This window comes from Gopherus flavomarginatus, chromosome 15 (assembly GCF_025201925.1).
Source record: "Gopherus flavomarginatus isolate rGopFla2 chromosome 15, rGopFla2.mat.asm, whole genome shotgun sequence".
Taxonomy (NCBI): domain Eukaryota; kingdom Metazoa; phylum Chordata; order Testudines; family Testudinidae; genus Gopherus; species Gopherus flavomarginatus.
Window position 1 is genome coordinate 31,019,834 of NC_066631.1, and position 25,381 is coordinate 31,045,214.

Here is a 25,381-nt window from a genome sequence, read left to right on the forward strand (position 1 = left end):
TTTAACAATCATAGCATCTGGACTCATGGCATTTTTTACTAGGGATTATTGGTGATTTTAATGCTAAAGCTACATGACTGAATGTTGAATGATTCCTGATTAAGTTGTTTCTAAATTAATGTCTTTTCTTATTTTGTGTTTTCAATTTGTCTAATTATGATTCATGTTAGCAGCATGCTTTTTAAATCGTGTTAGCATTTCTGTTATAATTCTGTTTTTAAGTAATTTAAAAGAAAGCTGTGATGTAAGTTGCAACCTTGTATTTTATTTTGAAAAAGGAAGGAAAATGTAATTTAAGGTTGTTTAACTCAAAAATATTTGATTAAAATATAATTTGGTAATCAGCTATAAGTTAAGTCTTGACTCTTTGCATTGAGAATGAAACTGAAAACAAAAGATATTTAAATCAGACCTAGTCCTTTGCTCAACCTACCTGCTGGAAAAGAGAGAGAAAAACTTTTGTGCTCTCAAATGTGTTGTGTATTGTTGCTTTACAGAGTGGGACAAATGTTGGTTTGATACCAGAGCTAATATCAAATCCTCTTTAAAGGTATCTTTCTTTCAAGTGTATCGTTGAAAATGTCTTTTCCATGTTCAATAAGCCTTCTTCTGCACAGTATGATTTTCCCATCTCTTCACCGTGAGCTGCATAAATATCTCATAGATAATTCTGCCAATTCTAATCAGTTGTTTTCTATTGTTCAAAGATTAACAATTTTTTAAAAAGTAAGATGTGTTTGTGGTGACTAGAATCTCTGTTGTTTAATGAGGATATGGAGAATGTTAGAAAGAAACAAGTTTGAATGTAAAGTATGTTGCCTTTAGATTTAGTATTTAAAACTGCTAGGAATTAGTAGACTTTTCCAATTACATGTTTGTGATTTAAAGAGACTGATCTTGTCTCTGACTGAGACAATACTGGCACCCATTGAGGAGCTCCGGGACCGGGAAAACTGTTGTCAGCTTCCAAGCTACATGGCCAGCTGTAGAGGCCCTTTGCTGCCACCTATTGTTATAATAAAGAAGCTACTTCCAAACATAAAGAGAACAGGAGTACTTGTGGCACCTTAGAGACTAACAAATTTATTTGAGCATAAGCTTTCGTGGACTACAGCCCACTTCTTCAGATGCATAGAATGGAACATTTAATAAGGAGATATATATACATACAGAACATGAAAAGGTGGAAGTAGCCATACCAACTCTAAGAGGCTAATTAATTCAGATGACCTATTATCGGCGGGAGAAAAAAAACTTTTGTAGTGATAATCAAGATGGCCCATTTCGGACAGTTGGCAAGAGGTGTGAGGATACTTAACATGGGGAAATAGATTCAATGTGTGTAACGACTCAGCCATTCCCAGTCTCTCTTCAAGTTTAAGTTAATGATATCTAGTTTGCATATTAATTCAAGTTCAGCAGTTTCTTGTTGGAGTCTGTTTTTGAAACTTTTCTGTTGCAAAATTGCCACCTTTAAGTCTGTTACTGAATGACCAGAGAGGCTGAAGTGTTTCCCTACTGGTTTTTGAATGTTATGATTTCTGATGTCGGATTTGTGACCATTTATTCTTTTACGTAGAGACTGTCCGGTTTGGCCAATGTACATGGCAGAGGGGCATTGCTGGCACATGATGGCATATATCACATTGGTAAATGTGCAGGTGAACGAGCCCCTGATGGCGTGGCTCATGTGATTAGGTCCTATGATGGTGTCACTTGAATAGATATGTGGACAGAGTTGGCATCGGGCTTTATTGCAAGGATAGGTTCCTGGGTAAGTGTTTTTGTTGTGTGATGTGCGGTTGCTGGTGAGTATTTGCTTCAGGTTGGGGGGCTGTCTGAAAGCGAGGACTGGTCTGTCTCCCAAGATCTGTGAGAGTGAGGGATCATCTTTCAGGATATGTTGTGGATCTTTGATGATTCTCTGGAAAGGTTTTAGCTGGAGGCTGAAGGTGATGGGTAGTGGCGTTTTATTATTTTCTTCGTTGGGCCTATGCTGGAGTAGGTGGCTTCTGGGTACCCTTCTGGCTCTGTCAGTCTGTTTTTTCACTTCAGCAGGTGGGTATTGTAGTTGTAAGAATGCTTGATAGAGATCTTGTAGCTGTTTGTCTCTGTTTGAGGGATTGGAGCAAATGCAGTTGTATCTTAGAGCTTAGCTATAGACAATGGATTGTGTGGTGTGTTCTGGATGGAAGCTGGAGGCATGTAGGTAAGTATAGCGGTCAGTAGGTTTCCGGTATAGGGTGGTGTTTATGTGACCATCGCTTATGAGCACAGTAGTGTCCAGGAAATGGACCTCTTGTGTGGACTGGCCCAGGCTGAGGTTGATGGTGGGATGGAAATTGTTGAAATCATGGTGGAATTCCTCAAGGGCTTCTTTTCCATGAGTCCAGATGATAAAGATGTCATCAATGTAGCGCAGAGAGTAGGCGCATTAGGGGACGAGAGCTGAGGAAGCATTGTTCTAAGTCAAAATGTTGGCATACTGTGGGACCATGCGGGTACCCATAGCAGTGCCGCTGACTTGAAGGTATATATTGTCTCCAAATGTGAAATAGTTATGAGTGAGGACAAAGTCACAAAGTTCAGCCACCAGGTTTGCTGTGACATTATCAGGGATACTGTTTCTGATAGCTTGTAGTCCATCTTTGTGTGGAATATTGGCATAGAAGGCTTCCACATCCATAGTGGCCAGGATGGTGTTTTCTGGAAGATCACCAATGGATTGTAGTTTCCTCAGGAAGTTGGTGGTGTCTCGAAGATAGCTGGGAGTGCTGGTAGCGTAGGGCCTGAGGAGACAGTCCACATAGCCAGACAATCCTGCTGTTAGAGTGCCAATGCCTGAGATGATGGGGCATCCAGGATTTCCAGGTTTATGGATCTTGGGTAGCAGATAGAATACCCCTGGTCGGGGTTCTAGGCATGTGTCTGTACAGATCTGTTCCTCTATTTTTTCAGGGAGTTTCTTGAGCAGATGTTGTAGTTTCTTTTGGTAACCCTCAGTGGGATTAGAGGGTAATGGCCTATGGAAGGTGGAGTTAGAGAGCTGCCTAGCAGCCTCTTGTTCATATTCCAATTTATTCGTGACGACGACAGCACCTCCTTTGTCAGCCTTTTTTATTATGATGTCAGAGTTGTTCCTGAGGCTGTTGATGGCGTTGTGTTCAGCACAGCTGAGGTTATGGGGCAAGTGATGCTGCTTTTCCACAGTTTCAGCCCGAGCATGTCAACGGAAGCAATCTATGTAGAAGTCCAGTCTGTTGTTTCGACCTTCAGGAGGAGTCCATGCAGAATCCTTCTTTTTGTAGTGCTGGTAGGAAGGATTCTGTGGGTTACTATGTTTTCAGAAGCGTGTTGGAAATACTCTTTGAGTCGGAGACGTCGAAAGTAGGATTCTAGGTCACCGCAGAACTATATCATGTTTGTGGGCATGGAGGGACAAAACGAGAAGCCCCGAGATAGGACAGACTCTTCTGCTGGGCTAAGAGTGTAGCTGGAAAGATTAACGATATTGTTGGGTGATTTAAAGGAATCACTGTTGTGGTTCCTTCTGGCACGTAGCAGTTTCAATAGTTTAGTGTCCTTTTTCTTTTGTAGAGAAGCAAAGTTTGTGTTTTAAATGGCTTGTCTAGTTTTTGTCAAGTCCATCCATGAAACTTTGTTCCATTACCTGTGATATGTGACAGTCTAATAATTATTTTGTGTTCATTGTTTGTTTGTTTTTGTTTTCAAAACTATTCGCTAGTGTCCATTCAGAATGGAATGTGAAACTCTCACTGATATTAAAAGGAGTTAGGTATTTATCTATGGGAGAATAGACCCTCCTCAGTACTGCTGCTGTAGATTGATAATAGAAGCCTTAACTTTGCACATTACAAATCAAGCTTTTCTTTTTCTGCTTGACACATCCTCAGGAGCTGTCTTCCTCCTGCTCTCTCTCTCTCTCCTGTCTTTTTCTCGTGGGCGTAAAGTGACAATCTGAATACGTTAGCAGCATTGTAATTTAGTTTCAGAGGTCAGGTTAAACTTCAGTCATGTTTCAGCAGCATTGTTAATTAAATCACTCCTTGGTTCTCAGTTTTTCTTCTGGCATTACATTTTTCTGTGGTTTTGTTTCTACTGAAGTCAGTAGCAAACCCCCCTTTGATTTCAAGTATCAGAGGGGTAGCCGTGTTAGTTTGGATCCATGAAAAGCGACAAAGAGTCCTGTGGCACTTTATAGACAAACAGACGTATTGGAGCATGAGCTTTCATGGGTGAATACGATGCATCTGACGAAGTGGGTATTCACCCACGAAAGCTCATGCTCCAATACGTCTATTAGTCTATAAGTTGTCACAGGATTCTTTGTTGCTTTTCCTTTGATTTGAGTGTGATTAAGATTGAGCTATGTGTCATGTAAAATGAGTAAATAAAGCAGATGTGTTAGTTTTGGATTTGTGGCCTTATTTTAGCTAACTGACACACAACTTTGACTCAAAGCAGTGAAGTTGAATGTAATTCCCTGGTTTCATTCCCCATAAATAATCACATGATGATCAAATTGGCTTTCTGTTAGCCTCGAGACCAGTATCCATGCAGTGAAGCTCCGTAAGGTTCCTCCCCCCTCTCACCTCCCCTCAGACTGCTTACTTAAGCTAAATGCACCTGAAAGAAGGTTATAAAAGGGTTTGAAAAAGAGAGAGTGCAGATACTTTGTACAGACCCATTAAAGAGGATGCACTAACTATTCCAAATGTTCTATGGTTCTTTCAAGCCAATCAGCTCAGAGCAGTAAGGAATTGGGGGCTCTCTAATCCAGCCAAACAGTTTTTTTTTTAATTGAACAAGAAACTTGTGGCAGTGAAGATATCACTAGGCTATCATAAACTTATAAAAAATCATGTCTTCCAGAAATGTATACACATCCTGATGCTGCTGTACGGCTGTGAGATAGAACTTGGGAAAAATTAAGTTCTTTCCCCATGCCAGTGACTCCCATTGGAACCAGTCTAGATCTTAACCCAAATTGCAAAGCAGAGAGCTTTAAAGATTGGGTGAGCCATGAAATACAAATGGTTAGCCAGCTATTCAGCAAAGAAACTTTTCTAACTTATTTAGTGATCAAAATTACTTTTAACTGTCCACTCTTCCATGATACCAGTACTTTCAAATCAGCCATTATGTTCCTCAACTTTCTGGAAAAGCTGCTTTATACAGAAGGCTACCTTTAGTAGAAGTGATTTTAAGGTGATTCACTCCTATGCTAGGCTGTGGCCAATCCGCAAGCCAGGAATTGGTCTGGTGACTCTCAGGGCAGGTATGTCAACTTCACAGGAAGAACAGCAGCTCAGTCTGCTCAACATCACTCCAGGGTTGGAACTCTCTCTTGCCTGACAGTGGCAAGAGACCCCCACCCTCAGGTGTTAGCCTGCTCCAGCCTTGCTCTTCGTCCAACCCTGTTCCTCGTCTTGCTCCTGCTCCTGCCCTGTTCCTTGCTTTGCTCCAGACTTGCTCCAGCTCCTCTCTGGACTTCTGATTCTGTCTGTAACACAATACAAGAAAATTTCTTTATACTGTTTCAATGGTGCCTTATGCCATTCAGGTTAAAATATAGATAGATTGAATGGGAATACATTTTGGAGAAATTGTGCTGAAAGAGGAGATTTTATGCATCTATGGTAGATATGTCCAGGTCATTAAAGACTATTGGGATGAAATTCAAAAGCAATTATCACAGCTTATTGGATATTTATTACCAAATCATCCTTTGGTAACCTTCCTGGGCCTTCCTAGAAGAAATGGTCACACAAAAGGAAATGAAGAATTAATCCTTCATCTGCTAGTAGCTGCTAGGCTACTGAAAGCTTCTTATTGGAAAAAATGGTCTGGCTCTAGAGAAATGGTTTAAAAATATGGGCGGTGTTTGTTATGAAAAAATTAATGCACCAGTAATATACTCAGCAAGATAGAGGACAAATAAATACTTAGATATTTGGTTACAATTTATTCAGTAGTCAAAGTACATTCATCTGCAACAAACAAAACAAAACAAAAACCCAAGCACACCTGTCCAGGTTTTTTTTTAATAGTAACATTTGCTGGACATGCCTGGTTTGTTAAATATGGGTAATCAGAGATTTCACTCAATTTAATTAAACCACTAGAAACAATATGTCATAGGTAGTGTAAAGATGCTTACTCTGTAACTTAGTAACCTCTGTTAAATAGGGAGAGCCAATGATTCTATTACTGTATTATGTTTTTCTAGTCAAAAGCTCACTGTAATAATTATTGTATTTCCTCTCATATTTACGTGTATAGGATTTGTAAACTTCTTAAAACTGCCTAAATCAAGCCACAATTTAAAAATAAAATAAAAACAAGCAATGGGGAGTAAAAGATGCGCCACACTGACAACATTAAAAACAACCATCGCCAACAAAAAACCAACCTCATGCTGTGTCACGCTGTCTGGAGTGGCTCACAACTCTGAGTGCCAGTCTCAGGTCTGACCGTAGGGAAACAGGGCAGATGCTCCCCAGCTGGTGGTATATTTTATAATTAGATTTCACCAAGTCAGTAACAAATATTAGCCTTACCATGGAGTCAGGGAAAGTGCCCTTAGGCTCTCCAGCCAATCTTACCATCCAGACAAACTGCACTTTGTGATGAATGCACCTGTATTAGTAGGAGCATTGCCAGCAGATCGAGGGAAGTGATTATTCCCCTCTGTTCGGCACTGGTGAGGCAACACCTGGAGTACTGCATCCAGTTTTCGTCCCCCCACTGCAGAAGGGATATGGACAAATTGGAGAGAATCCAGCGGAGGGCAATGTAAATGATTAGGGAGCTGGGGCACATGACTTTTTAGGAGAGGCTGAGGGAACTGGGGTTATTTAGTCTGCAGAAGAGAAGAGTGAGGGGGGATTTGATAGCAGCCTTCAGCTACCTGAAGGGGGGTTTCAAAGAGGATGGAGGTAGGCTGCTCTCAGTGGTGGCAGATGACAGACCAAGAAACAATGGTCTCAAGTTACAGTGGGGGAGGTTTAGATTGGATATGAGGAAACACTATTTCACTAGGTGGGTGGTGAAGCACTGGAATGGGTTACTTAGGAAGGTGGTGGAATCACCATCCTTAGAGATTTTTAAGGCCTGGCTTGACAAAGTCCTGGCTGGGATGATTTAGTTGGGGTTGATCCTGCTTTGAGCAGGGGATTGGACTAGATGACCTCTTGAGGTCTCTTCCAACCTTAATATTCTATTATTCTATGATTTTATGAAAGGTTATTAGGTCACTCCTGTCCCCAAAGGGCCAATCACTTACCTCAAGTCAATGGATGCTCTTGTTCTCATGCCAAAAACAATCCTGGTAGCCATGGGCACTGACTTCTGCTGACGTTAGTGGGTGCTCGACCCCCTCCCATGGGCCCACCTTGACTCCACCCCTGTCACGCCCCCTCCTGCCCCATACTCACTCCTTCCCCCAAATCCCCCCCAACTCTGCCCCTCCCTGCCCCATTGGACTCCTTCCCCAAATCCCCACCCTGGCCCTGCCTCTTCCCCACCTCCTTCCCTGAGCGTACCGCATTTCTGCACCTCCCCCCTCCCTCCCACAGCTTGTTATGCCACAAAACAGCTGTTTTGCGGCGGCAAGCCCTGGGAGGTGAAACAGGGACGTGATGCGCTCAGGGGAGGAGGTGGAGGCAGAGGTGAGGTGAGGTGAGCTGGTGGGGCGGGGAGCTTGGCTGTAGGTGAGTGCAGAGCACCCACCAATTTTTCCCCGTGAGTGCTCCAGCCCCGGAGCACCCACGAAGTTGGCACCTATGCTGGTAGCTAGTTCTTTAGTAAAGTAACTGAAGATGTATTAGCTAAGAAAATAAATTAAAGTTATTGAGAAGTTAAATCAGGTAAAATATATAAACAGTTGAGTCCAAGTTTGTAGGTCCAAAGTGGTAGCAGAGATGTAGTAATCTGCTAGTTTTCCATAAATCTCTTAGGGTTGCCTAGAATGGCTCTAGGGATCTCTGTCCAGTTTCTTAGTATTCCTCCCTGATAGAATCCACCAGTCCAGAGATACAGGATCATTCTCTTAAATCAGCAGTTATAGATCATGCTCACAGAAGACAAGCTGACAGGTGCTTTTGCCCACATGGGCGCTTCCTTTGATGAAATATGCATCTTGAATCTTTGGCATCAGGTCCCTGCATCAATGACCACTTGCTTTGAAATTAGCATTTGTCTGCTGAAGTCCTTAAGCACTTATTTAGCTTTCACAAGATTTCTTAGATGAGTAATTTAGTTAGTGATATACATTATGCAATTGTCTTCCATTACATTACTATAGAAATAGATAAGTGAGAGCAATACAGGTAACATTCATTGGTTTTCAGGAAGTTTACACATGAAGTAAATTTTCAGCTTAATATTTAACACAAACCTTTGATATAGGGTTAATTAAGTACAGGATATAGATAAACGAAAACAATACAATCAACACCTCTGTTGATTTCTATTAGCATACGAGTGAATTAGTTTGAACTCAAACTAAGGCTCAATACTACTTTGATATTCACAAACAAGTGAATTGACCTATTGCTTTGATCTGAGCTGGTTTGTCAGTGTCAGAGCCTATTCAGCTGTACCTTAGTGTTTCATGACCACATCTGTCATTGGTTATGATTTCAGTGTGCACTTACTAAGAGCAAGTAAGGAAAAAGATATTGGTTGCTGAAGTGAGCTAAAAAGCATGTACATTAACAGCTCCTAGAGCAGGGGTAGGCAACCTATGGCACGTGTGCCAAAGGCGGCACGCGAGCTGATTTTCAATGGCACTCACACTGCCTGGGTCCTGGCCACTGGTCCGGGGGGGCTCTGCATTTTAATTTAATTTTAAATGAAGCTTCTTAAACATTTTAAAAACCTTATTTACTTTACACACAATAAGAGTTTAGTTATACATTATAGACTTGTAGAAAGAGACCTTCTAAAAACATTAAAATGTATTACCGGCACGTGAAATCTTAAATTAGAGTGAATAAATGAAGACTCAGCACACCACTTCTGAAAGGTTGCCGACCGCTGTCCTAGAGTCTTGGAGATAACCATAACAGTTAGCTCTGGCAAGAGAGATCCATGTTAAGCTGAGCAAAAAGATAGTTCGGGATAGCAGATAACAGCTCAGACATACATAAAAACAATATGTTTTTTGAACACTGCTTGTGAAAGAACACTCTGCTCAACATCCCATCTTGGAAATCATGGAACAAACTGCAGTAGTCATGTTTTCAAGTCTTTATAAATGTCTTTGAAAATAACGTTGTTATGTTGTTTATAAAATGTATTTGAAATATTGGGTAAAAAAGATCTAAGTATTAGTAGGTTAGAAAAGTGGTGCTGGTATTTTTATTACTATAAAATGTGGTTTGAATTGTTTAAAACAGGAAAATATATGTATAATTTCCCTCCTTATTTATGGAAAACTCAGAGATGGATATTATTCAGGGTTTCTGAAAAAAATTCACCTTTGGTCAGAGACCAGGCATGAAAATTTTCAGTGCACAATGTGAACATTTTATACAGTTATGAACAAATGAAAGAGGATTGTTTATTGCAACCCAGGGGAAATAAGTTAATAGCAATACTTATATATTACTATACATTTTCAAAATAGTGTATAGACATTAAATAATTGTAATTGATATACTTCAGCCATTAACAATACTTACAGAGGTACAAACAAATTCCAAAAGAAGATTGCTTACTCTACATCCTGCCTGGAAGTGACCATGTTAATTCATGTTTTTCTCTCTAAAGTATTTTTTGTTTTTTTTTAGGATTTTTGCTTTTTAAAGATTATTGTATGAATGAAATTGATGAAGCTGTCCCTCAGCTGAAATTTTATGAAGAGGTAAGAAACCCTTTATCTTCTATTGTTGTTCTATGTCATAAGCTTAATTACTGGCTTGCCAGGACCAGGTGTATTTGTGTTTGGGGGGTGGGGCTTGGTAGGAAGAGCATATGGGTAGCACTGGTTGGGGGCATAATGGAGGAAAAGGGGGGGGTCTATTATGGTAGGCATTGTTCTGATACATTTCAGTTTCCTTAAGTAGATTAATGATTCCTAAGAAATGGTGGTAAGTAACATTTGGATCTTACAACAACAGTGCTAGCTTTTTAAACATATATCAGAGCCTTTTTAAAATAAAATGTTAGAACAAAGTATTTAATTTAATTGGCTTTTTTGTATAGTTTTCAAATCATGCTTGTAAGGTGATTACGATGTTGTCTTTGGTATCACGTTGATAACGATCGCACATTTAAACAGTACAAAATGAAATGCTGAAAGGAGAAATTATTTTGCTGGCTTATGTTTCAGCTGTGCTATCATTTGGCATAACTGTACATATTGAGACTCAGTCTTTTTATTAAGCTTCTTGTGTTTTTGTAACAGTGGATTCATAGAACACTTAAAGAAGTGCAGTTGTAATAGATATCTTCAGTTGAAGACATGTTGAGTTTATTTGGTCTTTGGTTTCATGATGCCACTGCAGTGTGCAGGCTTTTGGCTGATGAAAATGATAATGTAAGAAAAAACACGTTGACTGAAACCTAACCATATTGGCATTTATCAGGTCCATGCACCCGAAGAAGGTTTCAAAAATACCAATAGGCTGATGGGAGGGCTGGGGGGAAGAATCATGATTTATGATTGGAATAGTGTAGGTATATGAATTCCTTTTCCTCTTGAGCATATGGTGAAGTTATTGTATGTATTGTACTGAAGCCAACTATTTCTGGATACTGTGACTCATTCTAAAGCCGAAACCGAAAGCCAGCTGCAGGCTGGACTATTAGGATTGTCAGGCCTCTAGGGTATTTTTATTCTTTACAGATTGATTCAAACATTTTTTTTTTAAAAGAGCAACCTTTAGTATACTTCTTTTAAAGTTACATTTAGGGGCTATATTCTTCCTTCAGATGTGCACATGCAATCTCTGTTGACATTACTGAATTGCGTATCTTGCACGTCAGTGAGTTGCATCAAGTTGCATACCTAGTTGCATATCTTATTATTTAGTATTTATTTAACAGTAGACTGAGGGGCACCAATCACGACCTGACCTCATTGTGCCAGCTGTTATTTCTGTATATACATATGAAGACTGACACAGTCTCTACATTTTAATACATTTATAATCTAAGAAGACAAGTGGGGCATAAAGATTTATAGAGAGATGTATACAATTTTGATATACATTTACATGATTTTTGTTATTATAAAAACGCAAAGTAAGAGTCAGCTATCTGCATATACCTCTTAATCTAGCCATCAGTAATTGGTTGAGATCTAGGAGACAGGCTGATATGGAATATTCTGAATATCACCATTTCTCATCAAGAAACTTCACCTGGGCTAGGCAAGGTGGGTATGTAACATTGCTGTAGAATGAGGATTCTGTTTGGTTTTTTTTAAGCTTGAATTTTATTATATTTTCCTGCTCCTTTTCTGCAAAGTTTAATCAGTAACTTAGAAAATCAGAAAATAAAACGACAAGAAAGTTAAAATGAAGACAAGAAGGTTAAAATGAAGACTGTCTCAGTTCAGACCCATTCAGCAAAGAGTTGGCTGAAAAATGTGGACTTGCACATTTCTCAGAAGCTAAGAAATATGGACTCTGACCAGCTTGCTATTCATAGATTCTAAGGTCAGAAGGGACCGTTGTGATCATCTGGTCTGACCTCCTGTATAACATAGGCCAGAGAACTTCCAAAAATAATTCCTGGCACAGATCTTTTAGAAAAACAGCCAATCGTGATTTTAAAAATTGTCGATGATGGAGAACCCACCACAACCCTCAGTGAATTGTTCCAATAAGTAAGTACTCTCACCCTTATAAATGTACACTTTATTTCCGGTTTGAATTTGTCTAATTTTAACTACCAGCCTTTGGATCATATTATACCTTCCCCTACTAGATTGAAGAACCTATTATTAAATATTTGTTCCCCATGTAGGTACTTATAGACTGTAATCAAGTTGCCTCGTAACACTTTGTTAAGGTAAATAGATTGCGCTCCTTGACTTTATCATTATAAGGCATGTTTTCTACTCTTTTAATCATTCGTATGGCTCTTCTCTGGACTCTGTCCAATTTATTGACATCTTTCTTGAATTGTGGGCACCAGAACGGAATACAGTATTCCAGCAGCGGTCGCGGCAGTGCCAATTGCAGAGATAAAATAACCTCTCTGCTCCTATTCGAGATTTCCCTATTTATGCATCTCACAATCGCATTAGGTCTTTTGGCCACATTGTCACACTGTGGGATGAAGTTCTACCATTAGGGATTCTGTCTCCAGTCTTCAGAAACGCACATTAGAGACTGTCAGCAAAAACACTTCAGTTTATATCCATTGTGATAATGGCGTACATAGAGAGAAAAATGATATCTAAGATAGTCAAGTCCCAAATAATATAGGTCTTTATATGTGCAGATTAAAGCCAACACCTTGAAATGCACTTGGAAGAGTATTGAGAGCCAGTGTATTGGATGGGGCATAGGTGCAGTGAGTGCATGTCATCTCGCTCTACCAGTTGTTTGGACTGCTGGATTCTACACAAACTGAAGCTTCCTAGTAGTTTGAAAGAGTAGTCTTAAGGAGAATACATGGTGTTGAATCAATCTAGCGGTAACAATTGCATAATGGATTATGCAACAGTGAAAGGTAATTAACTGCAGATGAGATATAAATGACCACAGTTTTGCAGTGCATGGAAATTCAAGATCACTGGCACTGTGTACAGAATTTTAAGAACTATGGCGAAAATAGTTGCTGCATCTTCATGGCCTGGAGCATTCTATGTGGCAGAATAAAAAAGTCTTTTCAGTTGCAACTGGAGTTGAATTAAGAGCTTGACTCAAGAATGAAGTGTGACTGCTTGTAACTCACTGCATTAACGTGATTGATTTTTGTTTCTGTAGTTGTTCTGATCCAATTATAAAATCATTATAGTCAATTTAAAAGGCATTTGAATTTGGAGTCGTAAAACAGGGTCCAAACTTACCCCCAAGGTTGCTAACCAACTTGACATGAAGTGAGACACCAACAGAGAAAGCAGTCACATCTACAGTCAGTTTCTGTAAATAATATTCTGTGCCAATCCGCATTAACTCTGTCTTGTCTAGACTGTTTTTCAGCCAGTATGTTTTTGTTTCTCCGTTGCGTGATTTAAACAAAATCACTAAATTAGCAAACTGCACCATCTGCACTTGTGAAAAAGATGATGTAAAGTTGAATTTTATCCATGTATTGTTCACACTGCAGCCCCAAATGCTTCAAACTTCCTTGGCAGCCTCTTACATGTAGAACGGAAGGGGCAACAAAGTATAATCCTCTAGGACTTTGCATAAGAGGGACCTTAGAGTGATGAATAATTACTTACTATCACCTTTTGAGACTTCTTATAAAGGAACAAACAAAACTATTGCAGAACAGTCCCATCAGTTCGTGACAGATTCTGCAGGTGGGTAAGCAGCACCTCGTGAGTAATGTTATCGAAGACTGCTGATAGATTTAATAAGGTCAGCTGTTTTCTGTTGCCAGAAGGAAATAGTTGACTAAGGATACTAGTACAGCCTCTGTACCAAAACCAGACATCAAGTTAGAGTACTAGGGATCTGGTATATCAGAAGAATCCAGATGAAGCTGGTATTGTCCTTCCATGACTGCCTCAAAAGAGAACTTTCAAAATAGGATAATAACTAGCAAAGTCATTAATCATAGAATCATAGAATATCAGGGTTGGAAGGGACCTCAGGAGGTCATCTGGTCCATCCCCCTGCTCAAAGCAGGACCAGTCCCCAACTAAATCATCCCAGCCAGGGCTTTGTCAAGTTAATGTTAAGTGATTGCTTCTTCCTAAGCTGTTGTTGGTCTAAAGATAAATGCTTAGAACTCCAAAACTGCTAATTTGAGTTAAGAAATGTTATACATTGTAAAGAGGAATACTGAATACATTTTTCTATGATTTCCATCTGTTTATACATATAAGAAATTACTGTAGTATCTAACCAAGAAAGCAGTTTGTATAGATACTATTTAGAAACATGAGTTATTGCATGTCACTTATTTATCTTTGAAAAAATTTGAAGTTGCACTTTAAGGGTTAGAAAAACATGGCCTAAAAATATTTTAAAACGTATTTTTAGAGAAGTCCCCTTTAGATATTTTAAAAAGAGACTTGCTGTATTTCCTACAGTAAAGTATTATGTTTGAAAGCTTTGAAATGTTTATATGTTTGATTTACTTACCACATTTTTCAGGTAGAATAATTTTAATAAATTGTTACATAAAAATTATCCTTAGATGTAAAAAGGTTTCACGCTGAAGGGATCTCGTATGTTATTGCAACGTGAGTCACGATCGTGTGTTTATCTGGATGAATGATTCATCCAGATCTGTCAAAAATCATTTTTTAGGTGCTTGGTAACTTAAGCATTCTAATTTCAGCATTTGAAAAGATATATTGTCAGATAGTATTTCTGAAGGTGAGCTGTGGTATTTCAGTCTGCCAGAGGACTATCATATATGAATCAGTAATACCACCATATTTATGGGACAGTACAGTAACTCATGAGGGAGCTGTTACTACTATATGTCAGTTATCAGATAAACCATGACAGTTTGTGAGCTCTGCCCATCATCGTGTTCCTTTTGGCTCTGTGTAGAAGTGTTCTATTAAATAAACCTGTAAAATTAGCTGAATTTGTATGCCATCCATGATCTGAGATTAAAAAGTGTCATCTTCTATCATCTCGCTTGCCTGCAATAGAGTCAGAATATTCTTGATGACACATTCTCATTTCCCTAGATGGAAAGAAAGGAGGTAGTTGGCCCAGCACTGTTGAATTGGTTTACCATTTGTGACTCAATGTGACATTTATTCTTAGACTATTGCTGCAGAGAGGCTAATGTTGGCCAGTAATAAGAGATGACAGTGTTTGTGCTACACTTTCCCAATCCTTCAAGGTTCTGATTCAATCTTAGAACATATTTAAAAACTCTTAAGTGGTTATAAAATTTTATTATCATGCACAGGTTTAGGAAGAAAGCTCTTCTGAGCTCCCATCACAAGAACATATTCTTCACTCTGACAAGGATTTATTCCAACAAGCTATTTGAATTTTATCCCCTTGAAGAGTACGTGTTGTTTAATCTGTGTAGATGGAGTGCAACAAATTCTACTTGAATTTTGCAAGGCTTCTGTGAAGAGCATGGGAATTATCTTTATTAATTATTATTGTTATATTTCTATATCTGTGTATCTAGCTTTAGTGATTGCTTTGTGGGCTAAAAGATAAGTAAAGGGTAAATCCTACAGGAACTCCCAAACAATTTGTAGACGGAATTCAATTGCTTGGTGCTCAGAACGACAATCCCAGGAATGCACCGTTTAAAGTTATCCTCCGGAGAAATGCATAAGCCAGTTTGATCAGTTTCAGGGGCCCTACTCAAAATCACAGGACATCTTCAAGCAGGAACTCTGAACAAAGGGACTTTGGAATGAATAAAAAGAAAACCTGTGACTTGAGAGATACAGAATGGAACATCAGACTTTCTGAGAGGCAGCAGTTGCAGGGGCAACCTGTCTCACCTAGCCCAATGCTTGGCGGGCCTGAGTTAAGTGGAACCTTCTTAAACTCGCAAGGGAAGTCTAGGCTTAGGTAAGACTATGTGTTTAGGCTTTTCTTATTTTTAACTCGATACTCTAATTGCTATGGGTCTTTGGATTCATAGTACGTTTGTGTCACTTTAATCAGACTCTGGTCACAAGCTCCAAATACAGTTAGAGCTGTGTCATTGTAACAGTTGGTAAAAATGGGGACTGTAACCAGAGACCCATTTTAAGCATGGGATGAATTGTGAAATTCTACCCTGAGAAAAATGTAGTTACTTGTAGGGCTGCACTTGAGAGGGACTGCAAAGGGATCTAAATTGCTGCTTGCCCTGTAACCATGACAGCTTCCAAAAGAAAAATGTGTTCTGAAATGGCGGCAAAACATACCCTTTTGTGTCCGTCAGTTTTAAATCTCCTGAACTACTTGCTTTCTCTTAAATCTGGATAACCTTTTCCACATGTTAAAGTGGTGATCACAGATCCTTGTTTTTTCCCCACCTGTATGAAAACTTTTTCCAGAGTCTGGTCCATGTGTTCTCTCCAAGTGGAGACTCACCAACACCAGCCTGTCCAACGTTAGTCTCAATGACAGATGTGTGACTGGACACTACATCAACTGTGCAGCCTTTACTTTGTAGGTCTGGAAGTACAGGAAACCATAGTGCTCTGTTCCTTCTTAAAGAGGCTTTGAAAAGGGCCAGATTGAGTCTCAGCCCTGGAATGCTTTGATTTCCTTGATTCACAAGCTGATGGATGGATCCAGTGCAAATCAGCATACTCGGTGCTTCATTTGTATCCTGGGTCTTCACAGAATGAACTGGAGGAGCTTCAGTAGATCAAAACTAAAGCCGTCTTTCGGGGATATTAAATTATCTCTTTCTTTTCCTTCTTCTCCATGCCCTAGTAGGAGTCTTGCCAGTAATCCTCCCATTGAAAGATTTGCATTGATAAACTCTTCATCAGAACAGAATGGATCTGAGGTCTTTCGGGGTTGACCTCGCTGTCATGAGACAAAGTCTAAGGTTCATCCTAACAGAACCTATATCTTATGCCTCTTCCCTGGATTTCTTACTGCTTTAGTAGAGCGAAACCTGTCTGTAAGTCCCCGTGGTTATCTGTTGCTCTCACCTCGATTTATCCGTCTATACTATCTCTTCTGTGAGAGTGCTCCATGGATGTTCCCAAATTTGTTATGACCTAGTCTGTTCCTGTATCACAGAATGAGCATTAAGACTCTTATCTGCCATGTCTAATGCAGTTTTTAGACCTTGATGAGGCAATAATCTCATCTCTTTATGCAGCACTAATGCGGCTTACTCACTAAACAAAAGTCATAGAAATTGCAGTGAATTTGTAAACCAGTCATTCTTATATTTCTTACAGTATTCTCAAATATCTTAACCTAAATTCTGTTGTTCTGACTACATATTTAATATGGTTAATTAAATTATAAACACTATGCTGGAAGCAAGTTCACTTAAATTTCCATTGCAACTGGTGGTGTAGTGGTCTATAGTAAACAAGATCAAACACAAGATCCTTCTGTGAAGGGGCTACTAGAAATTCCTGAAATAGGTCATTTTCCCCAGCAGATATCGATAATACAGTATCTCCTCTTAAGAGAAAGTCAGTGCAGTAGCCTCTTCATCATAAAAGTTGTTTTCCACTCTCAATATTTTAAAAAGCTGACGTAAACAGAGAATTCTTTTTTCCATGGTAACTGATTAGAAATTCATATAACTGATTCAGCTCAGCCCATTGAGAGGCCTGAATGCTGCCCCAAATCCCAGTCTTCTAACAAACACTAGGAAATCACATTTGTTTCAGAAATAGCACAGTATCTCAGTAGTTCCATTCTGTAAAAATGGGATTGCAAGGACTGTAAAATGGGATTACACTCTTACTACTGTCATAACAGGGAATGCACTTGTTATCTATATTAAACCTGTTGAACCCCTAATGTGTTTTATCCAGTTCTCTCAGTACTTGCACTCAGGACTCTGGCATAAAATTAGAAGTTAATTTTCTTCAGAGCTACAGCCGAGCTACGTATGAACTCTGATGTGTCCAATATCAGTATTTCTAGTTAGAGATCTTCATTAAACAGGGTGATCTGATCACTCACAAACTCCATCTCTAGTTTCCTTTGTTTTGTGGTACTTCCTACTTATAGGTGGTGTGTGTATTTCAATGTATACATATAATATTAAAGTGCTACTGCTAAGGCCTACAGCATAAACAGTGTTGCTCATTTGGCTTCCACGCTGCTGGTTCTACTTTATGCATATCCTCCAAATACATCTCAGAAATTGGGGATCAGCATTCGTCATTGTAGGAGAACCAGGGTTGGTGCTCTGACTGGGTGGAGAAGAACAAAGAAGGCCTCCTCAAAAATAGTCAATCCGATACATATTCCTCTGCCTGTCCCATCCCAGCTGCCAAGTCCATCAGTTCCATGATCACCTTCGCACAATTTACAGCCCAGCTAATGGTTGAGGGAGGAGTGTGCATATGTTTTTAATCCAGAATTTATTAAATTTTCAAACAAAATTCTTCATACCCCATTTTAAGCACCACAGTCTGAAATCAAATTGGTTACTCCAATCAAAAGTTACAGGGGGATAGCAAATCTCTTCTCGGATTGGAATCCGGAAGTCATCCTTAACTATAGAATTGCAATGAGCACCTCCATAAACCCTGTCCTGAGAAAGGGATGAAGGGAAATAAGGTTTCTACCACAGTGAAGAATCTTTCTTTCCTTAAACAGTGTAAAGGTTTAGAAATAGGTTAATTGACTGATTCCTTTTCTTTCATATTACAGATAAAAGAATATGAAAAACTGGATTCTGAGGAGGAACGTCTTAGCAGAAGTCGGCAGATTTATGACACATACATAATGAAAGAGCTGCTGTCTTGCTCACATGTATGTATGCTGCAGTTTCACTCTATAATTTTCATATTTAAATATTTCCTTTGACTTTAAGTTCTTTAAAATATTTAATAATGGAAGGATAGTGAACAGAGGAAAGTCTGACAGGGAAATTACACAAAACACTGTTCAAGGAGTGACAATAGCAGTATCTATTATGGTAGCAGTGTCTACTAACTCAGTTGGTACTCTTTGTATAGCATAGCCTTATTTGAAAGAGTGGATAATCTACAATAATGACATGATCTGAGCCAGAGAGAAATTTATCCTGTTATTTAAGATCTTGAATCTGCAAGTGCTTATGTCCATGCTTTGCTTTACACATAATTCTGTTGAAGTAAATGGGAATACTCATGCCTGAAGGTAAGCATGTACTGGGATGTAAGTGTACATTTTTCTTAAAACTTGTGGGACTACAAAGAACCAGCTGATGGTTTCATGTGTTCTGTATTCCTGGTGCCTTGCAATTACTTGATGGATAATCTCCACCATGCATGGCCTGGTCTGTGATTTTTTTTTTTGGGGGGGGCTTGGAAGTAGGGATTGGCGTAACTTTCAAAGTGTTATGCAACAGGATGTTTAATAGACACTAAGTTACTTTCATTTTGAAGTTTGTGTATTTTTCATATAAGCAACATTCCTTTTTAGTTGAAAACTTGTATTGTGACCTCAATAATTGAGAACTTAAATATCTCTTTTCCAGCTATTTGTCTAAAATCTTACTTTTATTTTTCCAAAGCCATTCTCAAAGAAAGCTGTAGATCATGTACAAACTCACCTTGCCAAGAAACAAGTGCCACCAAATCTTTTTCAGGTGAGATGAAAGCACTCAGAATGTCCAGGTTTTATTTAATTATTTGAATGTAAGCAAATTCAGGAAACCTCCTTTATGTACATATTATAATTACAGTTGTGACAAGAATTGGATACTGTATTTCAGAAGTCGATGAAAACAAAATGATACAGGGAAAGATTTCTGTATAGAATAATCAGAGAATGTTTCTAATTTCATTGTCTTTTTGAAGATAATAAAAATTGTGGATTAGTCGTCTTTAGCTAGAGGAGTCTTTGAGTACATTTTTGAAAATAGATTACTAACTGTTCTATAACTTTACTGACTGAAGGGATCTAATATTAACATTTTATTCCTGCTTTCCTCCAAAATCATGTGGGGATTTAGAATGAACAATGATTACAGCTCGCTCTTTTTTGGTGAGATCAGTGGTTTTTATACCTATGGTTGAGGAGTGTGCCAGCAGACTAGCAGTGTTTGAAAGAAATCCGCATCCCTTGGGGGCTTGTGGCACCAGGAGAGAGTCACCTTGGGCAGTCGGAGTTTGGGCATGTGGTCAATCCATTTCCCCGCCTGTGATCATTAATCTGCAAGGTGCTGAGAGCACTGGTCCTGGTCCAGGAAAGCATTTAAGGAGGCTCTTGAGTGTAAGCATGTGAGTAAGGAATGGGAATATATAAGGGCGCTGAGTGTAAGCATGTGAGTAGGGAATGGGAATATATCAGGGCGCTGAAGGTAAGCATGTACCTAAGTGTTTTTCTGGTTTGGGGTCAGAGGGCTCAGCAGCTTGCAGGACTTAGCCCTTAGTTTCTCTCACTGAGGGCTCCTTAGATAACTGTGAAACTTTCATTCAAAATAGAAGAAATTCAATTAAAAATATGTACCCAGTTTCAGTTAACCACTTGGTAGTGTTGCTTTTTCACACATTGTCCTAGAAATTCAGGTCACGCTCCATTTGGATCTATGCTTTCATATGCTGGTTCCAAGTGCATTCTAGGTAACCCAATTAGCAGAGTGTGAGGAATTTCACACAGACACTCTAAGTGACAGTGGGCTGTAGTTGCTTTACCAACCACTGATAAATTACATTTTTTAAATATAGTGTAGAATAAATCCCTTTTACATCAGGTCCTTATGCTTCCTTTCAACATAAATCAGATCATCAAGTACAGAATTCAACTTCATGTTTCAGAAATCTAAAAGCATAGCAATGCACATACTTTTCTGTTTAGTGGATCCTTTGCCTCTAGCTAACTTATATTATATAGCACCATATTTTTGAGGTATATGAGTACATGGCTGGAGTTAGCAATATTGCAGTTTCACACGAGGGTTTTAGGTGTTGGTGTCAATTTATAGTTCTTACATTATTCTAAATACAGTGGGAAATTGCATTCCGAAAAACGGCTATTTCTCCTCCTCAGAAATTAGAGTACCTTTCTATAAAATGCTGTAAATGTTTTAGAATTATAGGATTTCTATGTCCACAAATTTAGCACCAAAGTAAATAATGGATTTTGGTTTATTGGTTTAAAAAGTGCACCTTTTATGTTTTTTATTTATTCAAACAAATTGAAGGTGAAATAAGTATTTCGATATTATTACAGTTCTAACACAAACTGACCTAAGCAAGAAAATTCAAATTGAAGTTGTTTGATCACATACTTAGACAAATTAAAGATGGAATTTTTGCTTTAATGCTGAATGTCCTGGCTTTCTGTTAATATGAACCTATGCGATGTGGCAGTGACTGCAGGTTTAAATTAATTTGCTGTACTTTTATAGTAATTACATTTACTGTAGCATTTAAAGTACTGTTATATTAAACCTATTTGACAGTCTTACTGTGTCAGTGGATTGTCTTTGATGTTAGAACCAGAGAGACTGACAAAGTGGTATCTATATTATGTGATTTGAATCTCGTGTAACCACTGCTAATTGAGTTGAGATTTGAAATCATTGTGCACTATGTCAAATCAAGTAACAGTGCTCCTCTTTCACTTGTGAATTAAAGCTGCTGGTAGTAAGGTAGAGGAAATAAAGGAGAGGGAAGAGAGAAGCACTAATAAGGAAAGATTATCTTGGTGTTCCTGTGCTGGCTGGTCTTTGAGTTTCACAGCCTTCACCATAATTTCTAAACTGTTATTTAATTTAAATAAATGAGAAGCAGTGTTTTCAGCCTGATAATTCTGGTGATTAATCCATAAAGTTTCAATGCTCATTTCCTGTTGTTGGCTCATGGGCAAAGACAGCAAAATTCTCTCCAGTCCCTCCCAGGAAAATGCTAAGGCCGCTGATTCAGAAAAGCACTTGAGCAAATGCTTGTCTTTAGTGCAACTACAGAGGTTCTTAAAGTCAAGGCCATGCTGAAGTTCTCTGCTGGATCAGGCCATAAGCCAAGAAAGTCACCACAAAATATTGCAGTTACTTAGGGGCCCTTTTCTGTGGGCACTGAGGATGCTCAACACAGTTGTTCTTGCCAGTGGGCGGTAAATGCTGGAGCCTAAACATGTAATTTGTTTTCACTGGACAATACTGCATGTTCAGGTTATCATACATGGAAAAGTTAAATACAATTTTGTATCTTTTTTAGCCATACATAGAAGAAATTTGTGATAGTCTCCGAGGAAAAATATTTCAGAAATTTTTGGAAAGGTACGAATCTACATACTATATGAACTACTGTGTAATCTCCTGCAGTTAGACTGGTCCCTTGAGTATTATTGCAAAATAAGGCTAGAATTGTTTAGTTAATTAATAGTGTATTATCAGCAAGCTTTTCCAAAGAACTAGCCTTGATACAGATACCATGTTAAGTATCAGGATAGCCCAGTATTGTATTCAGTGTAGTTGTGACAGAACTTGTAAGGATGTTAAGATGACACAGTTAGTGGACCACTCCACTGCACCGTGTAACAGTAATAATGGACTTCTTACAGTTTGATCTTTTAAAAGTCTGAAAGTCTCTAACTCCATTCATTTGAGTGATACTCCTACAAATAAACTACAGTATTATGGAGGTGAGCTATACAGCAATTCTTGTATGTAGCCCAAACCGTTTACAACTAACAGTAACTGTCCTGTAAGGAAATGTAAGGCGGCAAATCCAGTTAATTTTACAGATCTGAATAGTGCTATTAACCTTAATGAGACTACTGGTGGGAGTAAAGTGCACAGGATTTGACCCCTAATCTGCTACTGACAAATCATATATCAGATTATGTAGCCAAAATAATGTCCTCAAAAGATCAGTTTTTCCTACCCTGAAAATAAACATCTTATAACTGATATAGCAGCAGAAGACAATTATCCTGTAACAACATTCAATAGTATTGACATCTTCTTTATTTCAGGATAAAATAGGTTTACATTATTCCTCAATGTATATTAAGGTTAATTAAAATTTGAAGTTACATTGCATGCTTTCAAGTTTAATTATCTTGCTTGTGATACAGTTGAAATATTTTTTAAAATTTCCTGAAAATTGACTGTTAGGAATAGGATCTAAAGGAAATTATGTAAATAAATATGGGTGCATTTGTAACTGAAGAGAGAAAATAATCAGATATATTTTATAACTCGTTATTAAACAAAACATATTGAGAGTGAGTTGCTAAGAAACAGTCTAAATTAAAATAAGCATAAAAGATGGCTAATCTATGAATTTTTTTAAATGGCAATTTTAATCTTCATAAATTACCTTGTGCTGAATTTAATTTTCAAAACTAGAGTACTTGGCATTTTTCACAATACTTTCTGTAATTCTTTTGGATAACCTTTTAACTTCACTTTTTAAATTTTTTTTTAACAGTGACAAGTTTACTAGATTTTGTCAATGGAAAAATGTAGAACTAAATATTCATGTAAGTAATTACATTTATCTTGTCAAAAGCTGATGTAGGAAAGAAAACGTGTTAGATTTTAAAGACTCCTTCTCCTTGAAAGGCCTTAGTAAGAAGAACAATGAGTATTATTCTGATATGCTGTTCTATTCTTAGATGTATATAACCTCCAAGCACCATTAATGATTCCTCCCTGGCTCACCTCTCTGGCTGTCATGACTTAATAGCCTTGTGCTTTTGAAATAGGTGGTTACAGGAAACAGATTGTTTGAGCACTACTTTTCAGCAGGAGAAGCCAACCCAAGTACTATTCTGTCTCCCTCTGTTTTTACCCTTCAAAAGTCAGACCTGCTTGCCTCCATATGGTATATTCTTCGCATCATCCCTTAGTTCTAAAGTGTTTTGCTCCCACAATTTCTTTGTCTGCAAGGCAACATTGCTCATGTAAGTTTCTGTCTTGGTTTTATCTCCACTTAAATCCTCAGCCATGCCTTCATCTCCTGTCATCATGGCTGTTGTAAATATCATCTCTCTGACCTCCCCAGATTCTAGTGCTTGCAGACATAGGGGAGCATAAACAATAAGAGAACTACTTTCTGAAACAGGTAGAGAAACCATAAATCCAACAAATAAAGGACAAATATCCACTTTCATACATTCATGTCAAATGAATTTAGAGATTGTAAAGAGGAAAGGTCCTGGGCATTGGAAAATGAAATTTGTGTGTTTTGAATTCACAGCTGACCATGAATGACTTTAGTGTACACCGAATAATTGGGCGAGGGGGATTTGGTGAAGTATATGGTTGCAGAAAAGCGGACACTGGAAAAATGTAAGTCATATACTGTGTTTTAATGATAAATATAAACTCTAAATATATAAGGAAAAAATCTCTGAATTTTTTACAACATCTCTGCAGAGCGGAATGATCATCTTTGATTGTATAATTAAATTGGGCAATAGAGTTTTGTCCTAGAGTCCAGTCAGTTGAAGAAGAGTTTGAATTTATAGAATGGCTTAAAGCCTCGTTGGAAGTTTGATTCTCCAAAATGCTGGACACTCAGGCCACAGTCTTGCAAAACACTTAGGCATATTCTTACTGAAAACACCCGTATGGTCCCTCTGAAGTCACAGGAGACTTCTCATGTGCTTAAAGTGAAGGGTGTGCTTAAGTACTTTGCTGGCTCAGGGCTAGGAGTGCTCAGCACATTTCAGAATTGAGCCCTGGGATAGAGATGTGTGGGCAGTTTAAGAATCCAGTGTCCTAAATCTATGTAATTAAAACTATTTACACTCTTGAGCCAGGGGGTTTGAAGGAAAAAAACAGCAGCAATGGTTTCTTCTAGTTGACAGTTGGTGCTGCATTGTTAGAATTGCAGCTAAAACACATTTGTGGGTTCAGGTTCCCAAATCAAACCCTTTGTTTTCTCCAGCACTGCCACTCACACGCAGCTCCTAATTTCTGCATAGAAAACCCCTGGCTATTAGGCACAGTTCTCCCATCACATGGTCATCTTTGATTTTCTGGACATAGCATGGGTTTTCCACATGGTTCTGTCTACCTGCTCTCCTACCCACTTGAAGCAGGGATCCTTCTTAGATGATTCCCGCCTATCTGAACAGAACATTCCTGATACCTGAGGTGCTGAGTATTTGTGTTTCCCTTGGGTTCAATGGGAGTAGTGAGTGCTAAATACCTTTGAGATCCTGACTCTGAGCTATTAACAAGTGAAGGGTCCCTTGAAATGACTGTCATGTTTAATCTTTCTGCAGCGACTTTCACCTCAAGTATTTATTTCAATAATACTATTAATATCTTCATTCCTGTTGCAGTACTTTTGTGCGCATATTGATTTATTCTTTTTTAGTTTGAGATTTATAAAATGGGCCTGCCATGTAGTCTGTAGGCCATGCACAGAAATGTAAATGATATCCATCTCTTTTGGACAAAAGCCGCACTAAATAGGCTTCCACCTCAGAGATAGAGTTAGCACCTTTGCCCATTCGCTTTCTCTGAAGAAGCCTGAATCCCTAAACTAAGGAACTCAGAACCAATAAGGGAAGCAAAAGATGTTCCTCCCCTTTCTCCCCCCCTCCCCAGTTTCCCTGAAGCACAGAGGCATGAGAATAGAGAAAGGTAATGGGGGTAGAAGCAG

At 38.6% G+C, this 25,381-nt stretch overlaps 1 protein-coding gene across 2 annotated transcripts in view; it reads left to right on the forward strand.

Moving 5' to 3' along the window:
- Window positions 1–25,381, forward strand: part of GRK3 (G protein-coupled receptor kinase 3) — a 132,849-nt gene that overhangs the window by 56,232 nt on the left and 51,236 nt on the right. For both annotated transcript variants that reach the window (XM_050924044.1, XM_050924045.1), the window contains 6 exons: window positions 9,816–9,889; window positions 18,483–18,584; window positions 19,330–19,404; window positions 21,977–22,038; window positions 23,195–23,246; window positions 23,966–24,057. In XM_050924044.1, coding sequence (XP_050780001.1) covers window positions 9,816–9,889; window positions 18,483–18,584; window positions 19,330–19,404; window positions 21,977–22,038; window positions 23,195–23,246; window positions 23,966–24,057 — 457 coding nt within the window. The remainder of the gene's footprint in view (window positions 1–9,815; window positions 9,890–18,482; window positions 18,585–19,329; window positions 19,405–21,976; window positions 22,039–23,194; window positions 23,247–23,965; window positions 24,058–25,381) is intronic.